Genomic DNA, 20,170 nt, shown 5'->3' on the forward strand with positions numbered 1-20,170 from the left:
ACCACTATATCGCACAGCCTCTAGTAAGTGAGAAAGACCATTTAATATCATGGCAAATGCCACGAAGAAACAAAAAGGGCAGATGAAGGGTGCTGGAAGCCAGGGTTGTTGGCATTGAAGAGTTGGCATTGGAGTTGTCTTAGTAACCAAAGAGATCCAGCCATGCAAAGGTCAGAGGGAACCGCATATGCAAAGGCCTGGAGGCAGGACAGGAACTGGCACAGAAGGAAGGCCACCAGCCACAGCTGGTGCATGGCGCAAACATAGCCAGACTCTGCCACCAAATGGCTGCTGGGCGTGCCCACGGAGAGTGGTTATGTTTGGGTATATTGTGACATAGACCAACGGGATATGCTGATGGATGGAGGAGTGGAGGAAAACAAGACTCAAGACTGACGACAGGGCAGCTGACAGGGGTGGGGAGGGTGAGACTCTGGGGAGGGGAGAATGGGAGGACTTGGGTTTCCCTTAGCCAGCTGCCAGGGCACCCCCTGCAGGCCTATCTCCCCTTGGGGTCCTTGGGAAGGCCCTGCCCCTGCCCTGTGGAGCCTTGAACTAGGCTTAAACTTAAGTCCAGAGGATGTGTGAGCGCATGCCCACACATGTATGCACACATATGTACGTCTGAAAACAAACAGGAACTTTATCCCTCCCAAACCAGCCTCCAAACTACTTTACTGCTGCTAGAGTGCACCACTGTTGGTGAAAGGACTTTCCCAGGAGGCACAAGGCCCAGCTTGGTCTTTCTGCTAGACTTGCTGTGTGGCCTTGCATAAAGCCCTACCCCTCTCTTGGCTTCAGTTTCTCCATCTCTAAAATGAGAGGTTTGGGGGCACCTGGGTGGCTCAGTCAGTTAAGGATCTGCCTTTGGCTCGGGTCATGATCCTAGGGTCCTGGTATCAAGATCACATCAGGCTCCCTGCTTAGAGGAGAGCCTGCTTCTCCCTCTTCATCTGCCACTCCTGCTTGTGTGCACAAATGCTCTCTCTCTCTTTCTCTGTCCCCCTCTCTGTCAAATAAATAAATAAAATCTAAAAACAATAAAATAAAATAAGATAAAACAGGAGCTTTGGTTCAAATTAGAGGCTGCATGCTGGTGGCCCAAAAGCCAAGTTCAGCTTATAGCCTACACCATCCTCATGGTATTTGTCAAAATACCAAAAAGGTGGGAGATTTTTATGTAAAATTTTGATTCAGTCTCTTAAGATTTAGGTCTTTTTAGGTCTATTTTGTTGAAAAGCCACTTTAGGAATAAACCAAAGAGGGGGAAATATTTTGCTCAACACAGAGCCTAATATTTTTTAGCATAAGCTGTGTTTGAAGAATCTTATCATTATGGAAAGAATAGTAATACATGATAATTTATTGTTCTACCATTGCTCTGCAACTCAAAGTGCCATACAGTCATCAGTGTGAGGAAGACCTCGTGACATAATTATTATCCTACTTTTATAGATGGAGAAATTGAGATTCAGAGCCCAACTGAGCTGGGGACCTCAGAGAGGGAGCAGGCCCCAGGGTTGGAAACTAACTGTGCTAAGGGGCCAGGTGACACACTGGCAGCCAACCTAGATATTCTCGAAGGCCTGGCTGCCCTCATGCCAGACACACTCTCCATCTGGATAGTAGGGAAGGACATGGAGGTGATTTCTAGGGTATCTAGGGAGGCTTTGTCAGAACCTTCTTGATTCTTAGACACCATGAGGCCAGGAACAGAGGGACTCTCTTCGCTCATGGTAGACTCTGGTTTTCTCAGGCAGAGATAAACTGTGACATGGGATCTGTAAGAAGCTTCTGTATATTTTCTCCTACCTAACTGCCCACCCCCCACCCCCCATCCATCCATCTACCCATCTACTCACCCATCCACCCATCTACCCATCTATTCCCCTATCCACCCACCCACTCACCCATCCAACCAGCTACCCATCCATCCACTCAGCCCTTCACATCCCTACCCATCCCGACACCCAAGTAAAGAAGAAATAAATGGTCCAAGGGAAGAAATCAACCAACCATCCAGCCATTTTATTTGTCCATGCTGTGATCCAGGCCCAGTGCTGACACTGGGGAGTCCAACACAGCCTAGACATGGAAGAGTGCCCAGTGCATGGGGCCATTAGGCTGTGGTCTCAGAGGTATCTGAGTTTCACCAGTGTCTGTGGGCACAGAGTTCAGAGGTGCCATCTCTTGGTGGCTCAACACAATCGCCAAAGGTCCCTATAGTCTGCCTCACACCACACCTCACCCGCAAGCAGAGACACCTGGGGACCAGCAGATGCATAGGCACACACCCACATGTACACACCACCCTGCATCTCTCAGGCACATGGAGAGAGACACACACATAGATGAGTATATGCACGAGCACACACAATGTAGGCACATCAGCCCCCCAAGGGTACTTGATGGTGCAAAGTCACATGACTACCCCAAGACTCCCCAAGGTCATACACACATACATACACACACGTGCACACAGAAATGCAAACGGACACATATTAGAACACCCACAGCCTCTTGGAGGAGAGCCTTCCAGGCTGACAGGCACTGGATACAGGTGGACCCAGAGCAGAGAGGCCTTGTCCACACCTCTCTGCCTGTCTGCCCTAAGACCACGACATCCAGGAAGCCCTGCTGAGCCCTGCTGCTCACGGGACCCCCTCACCCCAACTTTTCTGCCCCATAACTGAAGACTATGCCTCACCTCTCGGGACACACAGCAATGGCAGGGGTGTGCCAGTGAGGAGTGGGCTCCCTGAGCTGGTTTCTGCCGAATGGCAAATCATCAAGCTCTGTGATGGTCACCCAATGCCAAGGGTACGGGCCTGCCCACCACATGGCTCATCCCGAGGTCACAGCTCAGTGACCCTACTCAAAAGGCCTTGGTTGGGGATCTGATTCCTTTCCCAGGTAATATTGATGACACCCCAGCCCAGGCATCCAGGGGCCACTTCTGCCCACCTGGCTAACAGAACTCGAGAACCCAGCTATGTGAGGGTCCCCATGGGGACCACGCCTCACTCCTCCTTACCCCAAAGCAAGTACCAGAATTAAGAAGAAGCACAGGCCACGGAATGATACAGGCAGACTCAATATAAATAAAATATTCATATAAAAATAGTCTCTTACAAAATATTCTCTCTTATCCAGTGGCTCACTTTCCAAAAGATGGAAACTGCTGGGAGTTTTATTATTACCCTTCCTCTCTCTCTGTATTCCAAACTGGATTCCTCTACTGGTGTTAAATTTGATCTGGGGAGGACTAAAGGATGGGAATCATAACTGGGGAGATGTCTCCAAATCTGGATCATCTTAAATTTCTGGATAAGTAGCAGCAAACAGCAAAAAAATATAAACGTGTGCGTATATATATCTATATATGTATAAAGGACGTCTGCTCTTAAACATCTAGTGCTGCAAGGGGGGGGGAGTACCTGCAAAATCAACTACTAGAAATATCTGCATCAAGGATAATTATGTACAGTTCTACTTGGCTCCTTGTCCTAGTGACAAAATTATCCCGCAAGGAAAGCAAGTGGTCCACGTTGATTGCAGAAAACGGATCCCGACGAGGTGGAAGGATTCTTTTTAATTAAATAAATTAATATTATTTTTTATCAGAATAAATTGTTAAATATTGCTATGTTGAGGCCCCAGGGTCCAGAGCTCCTGGTGCGAAAGGCTCTGCTCCAGCTGAGGAGGGCCCTGGGTGGGCGCTGTCTGGGGTTGGGGTGGAGCAGCAGTGGCTACGGACGAGAACAGTCCAGGGCTCTGGGGAGATCTTTCATTTGGGCGCCTGCTGAAAACCCAGGAGAAGTGTCCCCATAGCAGAAAAGACAAGCTCAGCATTCCCCCCATGGAGGTCCCTGAAGAGACCTGCCAGGGTGACTGCAGCCCGGGAGCTGTCCGGTCCCTCCTGCAGTCTGCCTTGCAGCTGGAGGCGCCCACCTGGCCCTAGGGCGGCGCCGTCGTTTCAGGCTCACTTGCACGTGTACACCTCGGTACGCTCGCTGCAGGTGTTGCACTTGACATAACAGCACCAGTGAAACTTGCAGTTGCACTGCCACACGCGGGCGTACTGGTGGGTGTTGTAGCCGCGACCGCAGCACATGAGGTCACAGCCGCTGGCCTGCGGGGCCGTCTTGTTGCAGGCGCGGCCCTGCGTGCCCACGCTGCCCGTCACCGGGTCCTCCTCGCAGTAGTTGGGCGACTTCTCGATGTACACCAGGTCTGTGTCCATGGGCTTGCGGTAGGACAGCGGCTTCTTGATCTTCAGGAAGGTGGGCCGCTTGTTGCGGCTGGCGCGCACCGGCTCCACGTGGACGGCCTCGTTGTACTTGTCCTTGAGCACGTAGCCCAGCTCGCGGAACTGTGGCAGTGTGGTCCAGCACGTCTTGGTGGTGCACGAGCCGGACACACCGTGGCACTTGCACTCCAGCTTCATGTTTTCCTCCAGGATCTGCAGGGGTGAGCGGGGAAGAGCACAGCGCAAGTCACTGCATGTGGCGGCCTGCGGCAGCCCACACCCTGCCCACGCCCCCCACCCCCCACCACCTCCACCTAGCCAGCTAGGACTTTTTGTGATTCTTTGTGGTCAGGCCACAAATCCCTCTCACCTCTAGCCTTTGTGCCGTGCTTCTACCTGGAACCCATTTGTTCTCCTGGCCCCCGGTCCTGCTATTTGGTCCTGAGATAGATGCTGAGATCAGTCAGGCCAGTCCAGGGCACACAGGGGTTCCCTTTGGCCTGCACAGGCTTAAAAGCATTTTTGCACCAACATTGAAAAACCAGTAGAGGAGCACCTGGGTGGCTCAGCGGGTTCAGCGTCGTCTTGGGCTCAGGTCGTGATCCTGGGGTCCTGGGATCGAGTCCCACATCAGGATCCCCACAGGGAGCCTGCTTCTCCCTCTGCCTATGTCTCTGCCTCTCTCTGTGTGTCTCTCATGAATAAATAAATAAAATCTTTAAAAAGAAAAAGAAAGAAAGAAAAAAGAAAAACCAGCAGATAGAGACTTCCAGGGTTGGTTGGTTGGTTGGTTCCGGCAAACAGAAAAGGCATCTGGCAACTCCAGGGCAAGATTCAAATCATTTAAGGTACTCAAGTCCAGCTGAGCGCTGACCGACTGGCATGGAAGCTGGCCACAAATGCTAGCATGGCTGTCCTGCTCACCACAATCTCTGGCAGCAAGCCCTGGAGCTGAACCAGCAACCGTCTCCTTCACAGGCTGGCATTCCTCAATTTGCCACAGTCCCCACCACTCCATATTGTATCCCTGACCTCGAGTATATATTTAAAAGGTCATCTGCTTTGACCACTTATGACATCTGCCAGGCACAGTGAACCCATGGGGCCAGGAACACCTGGCTCTGATTTAACCTTCCCGGGCAGCTTTCTGTGACCTAAAGGCTCAAAGGAATGCCTCTTCTGAAATCCCAATTCCCCTCTGGCTCCCATCACCATAGCACTGAGAGGCCATCCTGTATGAGGAACAAAAAGCACAAGATACCTGACCTTGGATTTAAACCCCAGATCTAACCTGAACCTGCTGTGTGTCCTTGGGCAACTTACTTGAGTCCTCTGTGCTGCAGTTTGCTCGTATGCAAAATGGAGATGATAATTGTAATTAGTAGTGATCATACAATGAAATACCTGGCAGCAACAGAAAAGAGTGAACTAATACACACAAGAACAGATCTCTAAGATGTAATGTTGAGTGAAAGAAGTCAGATGCCAAAAAGAACATACTATGCGATTCCACTGATAGGAAGTTCAAGGAGAGGCGATACTATTGGCTGGGTTTCGTTAATCTCTACATACAAGGGCAGTGGGCCACAGATGGCCTGTGAACCGTATTTTGCTGACCCCTGCCTTGGAATACCCCTGCAAGCAAAGAAGGCAACATTTACCAAACCCCCCATGGTACTGGATATTTAGGTTATTTTCAAGCTTTTGGGTTCTATGGGGTTTTTAAAGTTTTTTCTCTCCCTCCCTCTCTTCTTTCTTTCTTTTTATAACTCTATTATAGAAGGCAGTGGAACTAAAGCTTCTCTTCCTTCCTCATCCTCTTCAGCCTGATTTCATCCCAAAAGACATTTATGAAGCTCCTACTGTGTACCAGGAATGGGGATGGGGATGTACTAGTGGGCATAGTTTCTGGGTCATAACATATGAGCATTTTCATGGCCCTCATCTGGACTGTTAAATTAACTTTGCCTGTTGTCTAGTGGGAAAAAATGGACTGATGACTGAACATTTATTAATCACCTGTCCAGGCACTGGTCATGCTTTTGTATGTGGCATTACTTAATTCCATGAGGTAGGTATGATACCATCTTATGAGGTAGAAGCTAGGCTCACTGAAGTCCTAGAGCTGGTCTGGAGGGCATTCAGAGACAAGGGTCTTATTGCTGGGGGTTGTGAATCAACTGCTTGGTGGCTGCTTACTTGCTTCATGACTTTGAAATTGTCACACCCTCTCTGGGCCTCAGTTGCCTTCACTGTGACATGGAATGAAGGCAATTCCATCTTTTCAGGCCAAAGTCAGGGCACTGGACCAGAATCAGACGTCCAAAAAATAATCATTAGTTCTCTCTCTGGGCCTGGGCCAGTGCGGGTCCTGGGGACACAGAGGTAGTAACAAGATAAGGTCCCGGTCTCCAAGGATGGGCTCGTGTTCAGGGTCCTCTCAGTCCTAAGAGCTCTGCCTCTAGGAGGAGGTGACCAGTGCATGGATCAACGGACTCAACAGGAAGGGAGCACACCCTGTTTCAACCATGGTATCTGCAATTCAATGAGCCAGCAACACCACAAGTATCCAGAATGTCCAGGGACAGAGATTCCAGTGGCTAATGCTCTGACTCCAGGACACCTCCTAGTGTGAGAGCACCTACTGTGCACAGTGCCCTCACAGGACCCGCACACACATGCAGCTGCTACTGGATGAGCAGCTCCCCCCCAAAAAAACACACATGTCCCTTTTGGTTGTCTGTGGGGAGATAGCACCAAAGTGTCCAGCTCTCCTTCCTGCCTTGGCCTGAGAAGCGTGGGAAAGAGCAGGGCTCAAAGAGGGGTGTGGCAATGTGCTTTGGGGGCAGGGTTAGGCAGCAGGTTCCGGCTGACTGAGGCTTTAGTGCAGTTGGAGATCTCAACAAGACATGCTGGGGACACTCAGAATGGATTCTGACAATACTGAGGATGTGGGGCACCTGGAACCCTCATCACAGCTGGCAGGTGTACACACAGTGTACGGCTCTAAGATGCGCTGACCTACAACTCAGAGATTTCACTTCCAAGGTATACACCTGAGAGACTGGAATGCTTGTGTGCGCAGCAAACAGGCTCAAAGACGTTCATAGCAGCAGTATTGACAGACATATGGAGAGTGCCCAGGGGGGTGGATGCACGGTATCTTCACACTGGGCACTCTCCATATGTCCATCCGTGGTGGGATGGATAGGCTGAGGGGTGCACTCAGTGAGACACTATAAGACAGTAACAATGAACAGATACAGCAAAGCACATCACAGAGGTCAAGCTCAGAAACACAGTGGGGAGGGGCGCCTGGGTGGCTCAGTTGGTTAAGCGTCTGCCTTTAGCTCAAGTCATGATTCTGGGTCCTGGGATTGAGCCCCGCATTGGGTACCCTGTGGGGAGCCTGCTTTTCCCTCTCCTCCCATGCATGCTATCTCTGTCTTTCTCTCTTTCTCTCAAATAAATAAATAAACAAACAAACAAATAAATAAATAAGTAAATCGATCGATCTTAGGAGAAAAGGAAAATAAATACAGTGGGAACAAAGCAATTGTAAAAGACTTCCACAGAATGAGTTCATCTACATAAAGTTCAAAGGTAGGCAGCCCCCCCCCCAAAAAAAACACACATGTCCCTTTAATACAATACAACTGGATTGTATTGTTCAGGGGCACCTACAGAGGTAGAAAGTATAATAAGAAGTAAAGAAATGAGGGCCACAAAAATCAAGACAATGGCTGTCTCTGGATGCTTTATAATTATTCTTTTAAATCAACACAGATGTCCTGTGTGCTTTTTTGCACATAAGCTATATCTCACAATTTATAAAAATGCAATGGGTACAAGAGCCACAGAGCACATGAAAGGATGCTCAACATCACTAGGCACCAGGCTAATGCAAATCAAAATTGCAATGTGATACCAGTTCACACCCTCTAGGATGGCTGATAGAAGAAACACTGGCCTAGCAAGTAATGGCAAGGGTGTGGAGAAATGGAGCAGCCCTGTGGAAAACCATATGGTAGTTCTTCAAAATGTGAAGCTTAGGGTTATCATATGGCCCAGTGCTATGACCAGAATGTTTGAGTCCCCCTTCTCAAATCTGTGTGTTGAAGTAGGGCCTTTGGGAAGTTCTTAAGTCATGAGGGTGGAGCTGTCATGAATGGTATGAATGCCTGACAAAAGAGGCTCCAGAGAGACCCCTGGCCCCTTCCACCATGTGAAAATACAACAAGAAGGCACTGGCTTTGTTTTTTGTTTTTTAAGATTTTATTTATTTGAGAGAGAGAGAGAGCACAAGCCAGGGAGGCAGAAGTAGAAGCAGACTCCCCACTGATCAGGGAGCCCAATGCAGGGTTCGATCCCAGAACCCCAGGATCATGACTGGAGCCAAAGGCAGACACTCAACTGACTAAGCCACCCAGGTGCCCCAGAGCTGGCTTTGAACCAGAAAGAGGGCTGGCGACCATGCTGGTATGCCTCCTCCAGAACTGTGAGAAATAAATGTCTATTGTTTATAAGTCACCCAATCTGTGGTACATGGTTATAGCCGCCTGAACAGATTATGACACCCTGCAGTTCTGCTCCTAGGTATACACTCAGGAGAAATGAAAACATACGCCCATACAAAAAACTTGTAAACCAATGTGAACAGCAGCATTCTTCATAATCGCCAAAAGTGGAAACAACCCAACTGTCTGTCAATTGATGAATGGATAAACAAAATGTGGCACATCCACACAATGGAACATTATTCAGCCATAAAAAGGAATGAAGTGCTGACACACCCTATAGCATGGATGGACCTTGAAAGCATTATGCTCAGTGATACAAGCCAGACACAAAAGACACAAATTGTATGATTGTGTTTATATGCGATGTCCAGAATACACAAATCTATAGAGACAGGAGGTAGATTAGTGGTTTGGGAAGGGGCTGGGGGAAATGAGTGACTGCTAGAGAGTACAGGTTTCTTTCGGAAGTAATGAAAATATTAGAATATTATGATGGTCTAACATATCTGAGAATATGTTTAAAAGTGTTGAGCTAAATACTTTAAATGAGTGTACTGTATGGTATGTGAATTATACCTCAGTAGAGCTGGTTTTTTAAAAAGTCACTGGAAGGTTTTAGTGAAAAAAGCAATAGGAAAAAAAAAAAAAAGAAAGAAAAAAGCAATAGGTTGTATTTTTGAGGCTGTGACACCAACTGTTTTTGTTGTGGCGGATGCTGGGCCAGGAGCCCCAGTGCCAGAGGTCAGGCTCCAGGGTCAGGTTGGGTGCAGCTGCCACTCCCGCTGCATGCAGCCTCCCCTACATTGCCTCCCTCTTCCTGTGAGGCCACAGCTGGCCCGAGGCCATGGTAGTATTTGTGTGGGCCCCTAATCAGATGATGGCCAGCCTGTTAACCCTGCAAACTCTGCATTTTCAGAGCCTCAGTGATTGCATTATATCCACACTAAGCTGGGCATAATCAGCCGCCCTGGCCAGAACTGGCCACCCAGACGGGCATCCGGATGGGCACCCAGCCCTCTCCCCGAGGCAGGGGACAACAGCAGAGGAAACAAGTGTGGGACAAAGCCACATTCTTTGCACTCCCTGCCCCCACCCCTCGAGGCCAGGCTGGCTACCAGCTTCTCAGCTGTCCAGAGGGACTTCCAGGGCTCCCTCTACACTTGAAGAGTCTGGATTGTGGTTAAGTGACATGTGGTTGGAGGGTCTGCAGGCTCCAAGATGACACAACCCCATGCACCTTCCCAGTGCTTGGCACAGAGTAGGTGCCCAGGAAATGGCCAAAGGTAAATTCGCCAACAGGAATTGATACCGGGGATTGATACCGGGGTCCTGGGATCGCATTCAAACTATTTCACCACCAGCATGCAGCAAGCCTGAGCTACCACCCTGAATGTTCAGGGTCTGGGAGGCCCTGCCTGGCTGGATGGAGGAGTCTCGAGGACCCTGGGAGCAGGCGTGATGTGTGGAGGGGTCATCAGAGGGCTTGGAGCAGCTGCTATGGACCTATGTTAATATTTTATGTCCCTGGTTGAGGTGCTGGGTCCCAGCTTACAGAGCAGCCACCTAAGATTGCTTAGGATCTGCCACTTTACCATCCTGGGATGCAGAGATGCCTCGGTGCAAAAGGCAAGTGAAGGGGAAAATCCATCTGGGAGGCCCAGGGTCTGGTGTCTCAGTGTCTCTGGAGAACATGGAGTTCTCTGGTGTCTGCAAACGGTGGCCTGGGTTCTGAACACAGTGAGGGCCTCAGATTAGTGGGCTGGGGGGCACTCTGGGGGGAAAGAAGTGGCTGCTCCAGGGTTCACATTTTACCTGATTCCTTCTCTTCTCTACCTGTCGCTGCTGGTCAGCTAGGAGATGCAATTTTATCGTGAGTGGATGGGGAGGCCAGGAACACAATTCTGGATTCACAGAGATCTTGTACTGGTTGTAACAAACGTGCCACTCTGGTGCAGAAACTGTGCGGGTGGGCGCAGGGGCGATCTCTGTCCCTTCTGCTCAGTTTTGCTGCAAACCTAAAACTGGTCTGAGAAATAAAGTCTATTTTTAAGAAAGAAAGATCTCAGGAGAGAAAGCTGTATGCAGGGACAGTCTCCAGTGCTGAGACTGGGTTTGTCTCCACTGCTCTTTGGCCGGGTACCCTTGCTGGCCCTCAGTTTCCCCATTTTGAACTCAAGGGTCTGAACTAGATGATTCCCAAGGCTGCTTCTGATGCCATCTCTCTGTCTTAGCTTCGTATCCATACTGGTCCATAACATATAGAGTGTTTTCAGAGCCCTGACGGCACCTGATTTTCCTGACACTCCCTGAGAGATGGATATTATCATCCCATTTCACAGGTGAAGAAAGTGAGGCTCAGAGAAAGGGAGGGACTTAGGCAAGGTCAGAGTGTGTGTCCGTATGTCTCTCCAGACCACCCCCCATACTTTTGCCTCTTGCCGCATGCGGGGGAGACCATGTGGCCCCTGACCATTGCTATTGGTGATTGGTAGGCTGGGCCTGGTGCGTATTGGTCATGGGATAGTTTGAATGCCACTGTCACTTCCAGGTGGGCCTGACCAGTGGAAGCACTGGTGTGAGATGAGACGGCAGGAGGCAAGTCCTGCCAGGTACACCTCCTGCTCGCTGCCCCCTGGGCCCCACATTTTCCATCTCCCTAGAAAGATGCTCCACTCCTGTTAGCAGTCACTCCCTATTTCTCCCTTCTCCTCAGTCCCAGGCAGCTACTAAATAGTGTTCTGTAAGGACACCTGGCAGCTGAGCATCTGCCTTTCACTCAGGGTGTGATACCGGGGTCCTGGGATTGAGTCCCACATTGGGCTCCCTGCATGGAGCCTGCTTCTCCCTCTGCCTGCGTCTCTGCCTCTCTCTGTGTGTCTCTCATGAATAAATAAATAAAATCTTTTTAAAAAAGATAAACACTGTTCTGTCTTCACGATTTGCCCATTCTAGACACTTCCCATAAATGGCATCATACAACACGTGGCCTTTGGTGTGTCTAGTTTCCCTCACTGAACATAATGTTTGCAAGGTCCTTCCGTGGTGTAGCATGTAACCAATGCGTCCTTCCTAGTCATGTGGCTACCCCACACTCTGTCCTGTTCCTCGGTTGCTGGACAGCAGTCCCTCTCTAAACTCTCCCTAATTTCCTAGTCTGAGGGCGACCCCGGCGGCTGCCCGCCACCCCTCTGGGGCGAGCTGAGAGGGAGCCCTTTCCCCTGGACTCCCACGTCTGTCCTTGTCCACCCCTTGGCTCTGCCCCCTGCCCCTTATCACGCTGACCTTTACTGCCATCCCGGGGCTCAACCCAGCAAGTCTACCACTGGAAATATGGACACTCCGGGAGGCTCATGCATGTGCCAAGTGGCCAAATGCCTCACAGAGGCATTAACCGAAATAGCGAGAGGCCCAGAGAATCAAAAGATCCACCCGTGGGGACTGATTATATAAAGTTGACGCTTCTGTAAACTGGAATGTTCTGCAGCTGTGAAAGAGAATGAGGCAGTGAAAGAGAATGAGTACGCAGACCACGAGCTCATTTGTGTGAGAAAGAAAAGATGCGTGCATGGGTGTTACTAAGAGCACAGAATAATATATCTGGAAGAATACATGAGAGACTGGTAAGAGCGGCCACTTCTGGGGGCGGGGGGCGGGCACCCAGCGCCAGGGGCCTGGGGAGGGGGGAGCCTCCCTTTCGTACCTTTTGAATATGCTATCATGTCAGGAAAAAGCCACCCTGTCCACAAAGCCTTCCTTGATTGTCAAGGCAGTCAGTGACTTCCTTATGGTCTTCCTGGCTGTCCCGGGCTGTGGAGTACCTGTCACCTTGGCCCAGTGACTGTCCACCTGTCAGCAGGTCTTTGTGGTGCACATGGACATGTACCGTTCGGATGCCTCTTCTAGGGAAGTCTTGCATCAAAGCTACAGCTAAGTGTCGTGCTAGGAAATTGGCTTGCGGGGGTGGGTCGAGGGAGCCCTGTTTTGTAGTGTTTGCTAATCTCTTTGGGATAAATGTTCCTACCATGGCTGATTTTAAGCTACAGATGATTTAACAATTGGCTCCCAAATCCCTGAATCTTTACCATTGGGTCTTGTGAGCCTATAGGACGCTCCAGCAGATCATGGGACCGGGAGTGGAATCGGCATACAGCCCGCCTGCTATCAGATACTCCAGGGCCTGTCCCTGCCGCAGAACGACAGCCTTCCCGGGTGGGCTGCAGCCCGAGGCTGTGGGGACAGATGGAACAGCAGGTCTGGCCACTCTGATGGGTAGTACCTGCTCCAGAGTTCCTCCCAAGGCTTTGTCCGGCCAACATCGCAGCAACCCCCAGCCCAGTCCTGCTCCTCCCCTTTCCCTCAGCTGAGCCCTAATGAACAGCTCTGACCTGCAATTCCATCCTGGCCTCTGCTTCTGGAGGAACCCCCCTGTGACATTCCTCAGAGACTGAGGCCAGACATTCACCTCCACCTCCCCAGCCTCTGGCAGAGAAAGTCTGGCATGGAGAAGGTACTGACCAGTAGGATGCAGAAAGAAGGCCTTAGCACATGTCTACACATGTTCATTCACTTGCTCATTTTGCATCGAGCACCTGCTGCTGAAAAGCCTTGATGCAGGGAGATGCTATCCTTGCGTTCTCTGGGCCTGCAGATCCAAGCCGGGAGCAGCCACACTAATCCTCCTGAATCTAATGGCAAAGCAGTGCGTTCTATGAAGAAGTGGAACAGAATGCAAAGAAAACTTTTGTCCTAAGGGTAGCTGCTCTTGAGTGCAGATCCAGGAAGTCCCCCCCCCCCAAGAAGGCAAAGGCTGAGCCGGCAGCCAGATAACAGGAAGGATCAAATAGAATCAGCCAAACACAGCAGGATGGGAAAAGGGCATTTCAGACCAGGAAATAGCACATGCCAAGGCCTGGAGGTAGGAGGGATGTGGCCTGCCCACGAGAGAAATGGGAAGGGACGGGGGGCTGGCCACTCAGGGTGGATACTCGATGCCCTCTGGATGGATGCCCCATGGGAGGGACTGTGTGTCCATCCAGAAGGCAGGAAAGCCAAGGGGTGCCACAAGGGCCTTTCACATGGGAAGTGGCAAGGGCCAAATGACACCTGTAAAGATCATTCCAGACAGAGCAAAAATTAGGTTAGAGAAGTTCAGAGTGGCAGGATAGAGACGGGGAAAGAAACCAGCCCTATAGCCCAAGCCAGAGAGGACAGTGGCTCTAACAAAGACGGTGGGAGGGGTCGGGAGGGGAAAATCGGCAATACTTCGTGAATGCCCCTTGGGGAGTTTACTGGGGGCCCGGGGCAACTCACGGGCCTCTCGTATGGACACGGAGACTATGCACTGAAACTAGGAACCCAAAGAAGGACCAGGCCAGAGGAAGAGCATGCATGGAGGGCATAATGAGGAAATTCCAGGCACAGTGAGAAGCCCGGGGCATCTGGGGAGCCTTCTGGTGCCACTGAAATCTGGCCCGGTCAGCCTGGGTGCCCACAGGAGATAATATGACTAGAGTCCCAGGCAGGATTCAGTCACTTCCACAGACTCAAGTGCTTGAAAGCGATCAGAAATGAGGTAAACACCTATAATTTTGGCATTAAAAAAAGAAAAAGGGACACCTGGGTGGCTCAGCAGTTGAGTGCCTCCCTTCGGCCCAGGGCGTGATCCCGGGATCGAGTCCCACAATGGAGCCTGCTTCTCCCTCTGCCTGTGTCTCTGCCTCTCTCTCTGTGTCTCTCATGAAAAAAAAAATAAAATCTTTAAAAAAAGAAAAGAAAAAAGATTACAAAAGCACAAATCTGAGAAAGACTGGAAACCTTTAGATAACCACAAGTTCAACAGGAACTAATAAACTGCTAAAAAGCCAATAGCCTGAGGTCATATTAACTGAGGTCTGGTGCCCACAGTAAGGGAGGCAATTGCCATGTGATTTTCAGAACTCAGCTACACCCCAGCAGATGGACAGACACAGAGCACATGTAGGGGAAAGAGCTGGAGACCCCAGTGGAGATACCAGAGGAGCTGGAGCTGCTCAACCTAGAGAAGGCAGTTTCTGGGTGTCCCTGGTCCCTGCCCTCCCTGCTCTGCAGGTCCATCCTGGGGCAGGGTGAATGGGAGGTACTGTGTGTCCACCCAGGGGGCAGCACTGGGACTCCAGGTGGAGAGGAGTGACAGGATAGTGGATCCCTGCTCAGGGAGACGCCCACCCTCCCCTACTGAGCTGACCAGAGCTGGTTGGGGGCTGCTTGGGGAGGTGATGAGCTCCCTGTCCTGAGAGTGTGCAGCAGCAGCAGTGGGGTCCGCAGTGGGGATTCCTGCACAGGGCAGGGTGGGGCCACCCTCAATCTGCTTCTCTGCTCCCCAACCTGGCCCCAAACCTGTCTGGAGAGCAGGAAGGATTTTCCGCACCGCTGGAGGGAGAAAAATCAATCTCTCTGACAGGTCCCCCAGGAAGTGCCAACAATGTACCAGGTGCTGCCCGGAGCCCAGAATTACCCAGGGCAGGATTCTTCGGCCCAGGAGGAGCCTTGGGAGAAACCCAGCTCCAGAAAACGCCTTGATTCATAACACCAAAGAGATACCATCAGAGTTGGCCTTCTGGGCCACTGCAGACTCTTGGGGCTGCCCAAGGATCTGGGGGTGGAAGGGGTCCTGAGGGGAGGGAGGTCAGTGACCTCTGGCTCCCACATGGCCCATGCCGCACGGCACCCCCGTGACCGGAGCCAGTCACCGTCTGAAGCATTCTGAGGGGCATCTAATTTCCCAGCATTGAGTCCCACTGCTCCTTTTCACAGACCCGCCCACACTGAGGCCACTGGGAAGGACCTGAGGGCCCGACACGTCCGGGAGGACAGCCCACCTCAGGGCGGCCCGTCCCTCCAGGTGTGCAGCTCCTTTCACCCCTGCCTTGGTCTGAGCCACCCAACCCTTCGACAGCCTCCAAAACTGGCCCTCTTCAGAGCACCCCTGCCCTGCCCCCCGAATGCCAGCAGGACTCAGCCAACACCGATTTCTCCTGCTCCCAGCGAACTCTTCCTTGTGCCTGGTTCCACAGCGAGCCTGGGGTGGCCTCGGAGCTCTACAAACACTGAGTCCTCAGGGAGGCTTGCCAGCCATTACAGTCATCCTGTCAGCGTCCGCTCCCAGCTCCTGCCAGCCATCACTCCCCCTTCCCACTACTCATCACTCCCAGCTTCCACCAGTTGTTACTCCCAGATCCCACTGCTCAACCCTCCCAGATCCCACTGCTCTTCATTTTCAGATCCCACTGCTCACCCTTCCCAGGTCCCACTGCTCACCCCTCCCAGATCCCATTGCTCACCCCTCCCAGATCCCACTACTCACCCCTCCCAGATCCCACTGCTCTTTGTTCTCAGATCCCACTGCTCATCCCTCCCAGATCCCACTGGTCATTGCCAAGGATAGGCTCATGACTCAGGCCAGTCAGAACAAGTCTTGGGGATTCAATGTGAAGAAAAGCCAAGAACTGTTGGTTATTTCCCACCAGATGTGAAGAAGGAATGCAGGGGCCAGAGTTATGGATAGGCATCTTGGGATCATCTGGGTATGAGGATGCAGTTAACTAGGAAAGCAGAGCTGAGAAAAAAGAGAGGGTTATGGGTATATGCAACTGGTTCCTAGGAATAGCACCTGCATCCTGGATCAAGCTGGACCTGAATCCATTCAGTTCTATGAACTGCTGAAATTCCTTTGTTTTTAAGCTGGCTGAAACTGGATTTCTGTCTCCTATGTCTTAAAATATTCTAACTGATACACAGCTCCCTTTATCTGTGTAGGAGAGATGCCTGTTATAAAGCTGATAGGCAGTCCATGGGTTTTAAGTCACAGCATGGAGCAGACCTGGGGGGCCAAAGACTGGTTTGCTTGAAAGGGCCAGGACCTTGAGGGCTGAAGACTAAAGTTAGCTGGGTATCTGCTGCTTCCTTCCTGCCCTTTGATCCCCTCCACTGCTGGCCACCCTGGCTCCTCTGCAGGAGGGCTCAGTTCTGGACCATTTGCACCCCAGGTAATGAGCAGTGACTCGGGCAATCAGAATTGGTCCCTACATGACAACATGTTATGATGAAAAGCAGCCTGCAGCTACCTAGGTAGCCCAAGAACCCCGGCTCAAGTCCTACCTCTGGTCACCACATGCCAGTGATGACAGAAGTGACTGAAGGAGCAGGGCACACTCCCTGTCTGGCCGTCCACCCCCCATCACAACCAGCCTGCCTCCCACCACAGAGGCTGAAAACCCAAGACTCCACTTGATAAGAAGAAAGCCTGAGAGACTGACTTCTCATTTCCTGCCTTTGGATGCTGTGGTGCTTAGGCAGCCATCTTGTGACCAAAAGGCAAGAGAACCAAAAGGCTGACCGGAAGGATGGAAACAACCTGGGCCCTCAAAGAGATTGTTGAACCTCTGGAAAAACAAAAAACAAGCAACTACAACAACAACACCTACATCCAGACTTTATTTTGCAAGAAAAAGCCAACTCCTATCATGCAAACCACTTCTCATTGAGTGAGATGTCTTATTACTTGTAACCAAATGCAGCCTCAGTGATTCACCCCCTCTTGTCAAGTAGGAGCAAGTCTTTCCTCAGAGAGAACAGTGGGGATTCAATGGGAGATGGGCTATCGGGGCCTGGTCCTGGGCTTCTCATATAACAGCCCCAGCCTGTGTGTTTTCTTGTTTCGTTCGGGAATGCTGAGATGCCCGGGCATGGCCCTGGAAGGGCAGGGGCTGGGGAGCGGCGTTGTGGGGTGGAGGAGCGATCAGCTGGAGGGCCTGCTGCTGCCTCTACACTGCTGTGTGGCTCTAGGGGAGTCCCTTTCTCTGGGCCTCAGGGTCGCCACCTGTGCAACGAAGGGGCTAGAGAGGGATCTCGGAGAGAGACACCAGGGACCCAGAGGGGCAAGGAGGACAAGGGTGGGGCAAGGAGCCATAGGCTGAGGCTTGCCACACTCTCCCAGATGTCCCCAGGGTATGTGTCAATCTCAGGGTGGTACAGTAGCCATGCAGACACGGGGGTCATTGTGAGTACTGAGTGACCTCCGCTGAAGAGGCTCTGGGCCTCCATCCTCCCTCCCACCTCCTCCCACACCCAGGCCGACTCACCCCAAAAACCTATCCTGTTGGAAACACCCCCAGCCCAGCTCCTGAAGCTCGTCTGTGCTACGGCCACCTGGTATGGGAGCCCAGGGCATCTACATGAAGCCCCAACATGGCCACTGCTTCTCCCCACACACCACCCAGTCCCGTGCCTGCAATGTCTCCCATCACGATGTGTTACCACTGGTGCTTGCTCCCACTCTCAGATCCTAACCATCCTCTCCCCAGCAGGACACCTGGTCCCAGAACCTTCTCCACATGAGCTGGATCACCTGGGAAGGCCGGCCGTTGGTCAAGGAGAAGCACAGAAAGTGGACGGCAGGTCTGCTGGGCATGGAGACCTCACCTCCCTGGGGCTGATGTGTGGGTGCTGCAGAAGGGAGGTGACCTGAGGCAGGATGGTCACCAAGTCCTGCTGGCTTCCTCTCCCAGGTCTCCACGCCCTCCCCACCCCAAGCAGCTTGTGACCCAAACCACTTGCACCGATGGAGCTGAACACTTGTCTGTCATCCTCTGGGTGTGAGAAGGGGTGCCCCTTAACTGCGCCGATGCCACTAGCTCATGGGTACATTCCCGAGGAGCCCGACAAGATGGGGGGGCGGGGCCTGCTGGTGTCAAGGCCGGCTCCCGTGCTCATTTCCTGTGAGAACCCAGATGTGTGGGCAGTCTGTTTGCCTCCTACTCCGGCCCGGAGGCTCACCTGTGCACACTGCGCCCACAGGCTCCCTGCGCCCCCCAGCCTCTGGTCAGGTCCAGCCAGTGGGAGACCCCACAGAAGACTGGAGGGCAGGAAGAAAGGGAGGCTGGGGATGCCTGGGTGGCTCAGCGGTTGAGCATCTGCCTTTGGCTCAGCTTGTGATCCCAGGGTCCTGGGATCGAGTCCCACATTGGGCTCCCTGCATGGAGCCTCCTTCTCCCTCTGCCTATGTCTCTGCCTCTCTCTCTGTGTTTCATGAATAAATAAATAAAATCTAGAAAGAAGGAAAGAAAGAAAGAAAGGAAGGAAGGAAGGAAGGAAGGAAGGAAGGAAGGAAGGGAGAAAGAAAGAAAGAAAGAAAGAAAGAAAGAAAGAAAGAAAGAAAGAGAAAGAAAGGGGCTAGGACACTGATGAGTAAGTTATACCACCTCCTCATTCAATGGAATTCACCCATTGATGGTGGGCGCCAGGGTTGAATGACCAAAGGCATAGTGCCAGGCCAAAGGAGGCTCTCTAGAGACATAGCTGCCGTTGTTCTGACCATTAAATTATTTACAGGGCTGCGTGACATTTTTGTGTTGGTCTGGGGTAAGAGTAGGGATGATTTCTCAGGAAAGAGCTCCAGGCTGGCTGCCTGCCCAAGCTTCACCTATGCCTCCCTGCAGATCATGAGCCCCGTGAGGGCAGGAAACCACGTGCACCCCCAGTCAAAGCCACTCGCTTCGTCCAGCTGCTGTTCTAAATACTTCGCATAAAGCAGCTCACTGACTCGGCACAGCAGGCCCTGAGGCAGATCTGCCATCCTCACCCCCATTCCGTAGGTGAGAAGGCCAAGGCCCAGGAGTCCCGGCCGGCGGCGTGGGGACTGGCACAGCGCGCAGGCCCTGGGCCTCTGGAGCCACACCTGCGGCAGGACAGGAGGCCGCGGAGGCAAGGCGGCGGCCTCTTCCCTCGTCTGCCTGTGGGCCCAGGGCTGCCCTGGGTGGTGCTCCCAGGCACTCCCTGGACGCACACTCGCTGCCCGCTGCCCGGGCCACGGCCGCGGATGCTGGAGGCGAGGCCCTCCGGGAGCTGCCCTCCCGTCCTGGAAACCGGCTCACCCAAACCTTCTCAGGGCAACCCCAGCCCGTGACTGGTGGGTGCTGCCCACAGGCCGGCCCCGCTCCGTGAGAACAGCTTGCGCCGTGGGAGCCGCGGAAGCCCCGCTGTGGCTCCGTCACAGGCCCGGGGCTCCCGGCCTCCCAGCAGGTGCGGCAGCCCGCAGCCCCTCCTGGAAGGCGCGCCACGGCCCGGCCGTAGGCGAGTCTCCTAGTCAGGGGCCCTGATCTAGGCCAGCGAGCATCCGAGCATCCGGGGGGCAGCTGGCCGCGGGACCGTGCTCCCGGACACCACAGGAGTGCGCCCTGCCCTGGGAGGAGAGGCGCGGGCTGCCAGCCCAGAGGCAACACCGCCTCCCCTCCTCCTGCTTTCCTCCTCCTCCCTGTCCCCTCCTGTCCCTCCTCCGCCTGTTCTTCCTCCTCCTCTTGCTCCTCCTCCCCCTTCCCCTCCTGCTCCTCCTCCTCCTTCCCCTCCTGCTCCTCCTCCTTCCCCT

The 20,170-nt window shown here is 52.5% G+C and overlaps 1 protein-coding gene across 1 annotated transcript in view; it reads right to left on the bottom strand.

The window, feature by feature from the left end:
- Positions 1 to 2,007: 2,007 nt before the first annotated feature.
- Positions 2,008 to 20,170, bottom strand: part of WNT7A (Wnt family member 7A) — a 66,923-nt gene continuing 48,760 nt past the window's right edge. Inside the window, exon 4 of the mRNA XM_025991553.2 lies at positions 2,008 to 4,462. Coding sequence (XP_025847338.1) covers positions 3,983 to 4,462 — 480 coding nt within the window. The 3' untranslated portion in view covers positions 2,008 to 3,982. The remainder of the gene's footprint in view (positions 4,463 to 20,170) is intronic.

The sequence above is a fragment of the Vulpes vulpes genome, chromosome 9, assembly GCF_048418805.1.
Source record: "Vulpes vulpes isolate BD-2025 chromosome 9, VulVul3, whole genome shotgun sequence".
NCBI classification, from domain to species: domain Eukaryota; kingdom Metazoa; phylum Chordata; class Mammalia; order Carnivora; family Canidae; genus Vulpes; species Vulpes vulpes.